The sequence below is a fragment of the Mandrillus leucophaeus genome, unplaced genomic scaffold, assembly GCF_000951045.1.
Source record: "Mandrillus leucophaeus isolate KB7577 unplaced genomic scaffold, Mleu.le_1.0 Scaffold151, whole genome shotgun sequence".
NCBI lineage: Eukaryota > Metazoa > Chordata > Mammalia > Primates > Cercopithecidae > Mandrillus > Mandrillus leucophaeus.
In genome coordinates, this window is record NW_012101488.1 from 279,033 (window position 1) to 280,880 (window position 1,848).

Below are 1,848 nucleotides of genomic sequence, written 5' to 3' on the forward strand. Positions count from 1 at the left end.
AAAATAAAAATAAAAATAAAAAATAAATAAGGATATTCAAATGAATCAATATAAAGAGAAACATTAAGGAAATCTAAGACAGATGGATGGAGCAGGACCATGTGGGTGATCTCTGTAAATGGTGATGTCTGTGATGTCTGGGGAACGTTGCTCATTGGCATGAGGTGGTGGCTAGGGAAACTGAGAGACTGCGGATGGGGATTATGGAATAAGAGTCTGGGATAGTTCAGGCCTCATCCTAGCTCACTCTGAAGGAGAGACCATGTGGCTTTCAGGGGCCTGGTGGGATTTCCAGCCTCTCTAAGTCTCTCTCCACCCACCCGAGTGTCTCTCTATCCTAATATCAATTCCCTCCATGTGTCCCCAGGATGGCGACCACAGAGAAACCAGAATTGGGCCCTGCTCATGATGCTGGTAAGGCAAGAGCCCCAGATCTCACTACCTAGCCCTCCTCTCAGCTCCTCCCTTCTCCCCCATAGCCACAAGCCCCCTTATTCTCCCTCACTCAGGGGCCTCCCAATGCACCTGCCCGAGACCTCCTTGGGGCCCCCTGAACTCCACCCACATAATCTGAGCACATCGGCACCACCCCAAACCTGCTTTCTCTCTTCTTCTCAGTGGCTGGCACCCCCATCCCATCATGTGAGTGGATCCTATCCACCCCCACAGGCCACTACCAGCCTCCTAGACCCCCCCCACACCCAGCTCCTCACTGGTCTCCCAGCCTCCAGACACCTCCAACCCATCCCGAGACAAGATCTTTCTAAAATTCTGATCCTGTTACTCCTCTGCTCAAAGGCCCTCCATGGCTCCCCTGTGCCCTTGGGACAAAGTTTAGTCTCCTTAACATGGTTCTCAAGGCCCTTCATAAGACAGATCAAACATCGTTTCTGAAACACAGCTGGCTCTCTCACCAGACCTCTGCATTCACCCTCTCCTGCCTTAGCTTCACTCTTACTTCTCTCTACTATCTCAGATGCCCCCTCCAGGAAGCCCTCACTGAGTGCTAGGCTGCATAGGCACCCCCTCTTGGGTTCCCACCCACCCCTAGTCCCCCCACTCCAGCCCTAAACACTCCAGGTTGTCACTCTAGAGATTGGTCTGTGTCCCCCACTGGACTGTGAGTCCCGGAAGGGCAGGCCCAGGATTGACATGGTCGCCACTGTGTCCCCAGCACTGGGTTTGGCTAGAAGAAGAATTTTCACAAATGTTCGTTGAATAAATAAATAAATGAATGTCAACAGGCAGCCAGAGTGGCCTGTGGGACCCATCTGTCAGCTGGTACCTCCCCTCTCCCCTGTTTCAGGTGACAACAACATCTATGAAGTGATGCCCTCTCCGGTCCTCCTGGTGTCCCCCATCAGTGACATGAAGTCCATAAACCCAGCCCAGGTGAGTCCCGTCCCCAGCCTCTCCCCTGAAGCCAATGCTAACAGGCGCCTCCCCTCTGAGCTGGCCGTGGTCCTCTGGGCCATCTTGACACCAAGTCTGGGAATCTCAACTCTCTATATATTGTTCCCTGTTTTTAAAAATCCTAAGGAAAAGAGACTGGAAGGAAACAGCACAACAGAAGCAGCATTTGTCTCTGGGGTGTGAAGGCTGGTGGGTGGGTTTTATCTTCTTTTCTTTTATACTTGTGTGTGTTTTCTGCACTGAGCAGCTACTCCCTTTATAATGGGGAGGTTTTATATATATAACAAAAAGCGTATAAAAATGAGTTACTTAGGCTGTGCGCAGTGGCTCACGCCTATAATTGTAGCACTTTGGGAGGCCGAGGTGGGTGGATCACCTGAGGTCAGGAGTTTGAGACCAGCCTGGCCAACATGGCAAAACCCCATCTCTACTAAA

At 51.2% G+C, this 1,848-nt stretch overlaps 1 protein-coding gene across 3 annotated transcripts in view; it reads left to right on the forward strand.

Annotated features, from left to right (window-relative positions):
- Window positions 1–1,848, forward strand: part of CEACAM19 (carcinoembryonic antigen-related cell adhesion molecule 19) — a 27,079-nt gene that overhangs the window by 22,431 nt on the left and 2,800 nt on the right. For all 3 annotated transcript variants that reach the window (XM_011975067.1, XM_011975066.1, XM_011975068.1), the window contains 2 exons: window positions 368–414; window positions 1,307–1,392. In XM_011975067.1, coding sequence (XP_011830457.1) covers window positions 368–414; window positions 1,307–1,392 — 133 coding nt within the window. The remainder of the gene's footprint in view (window positions 1–367; window positions 415–1,306; window positions 1,393–1,848) is intronic.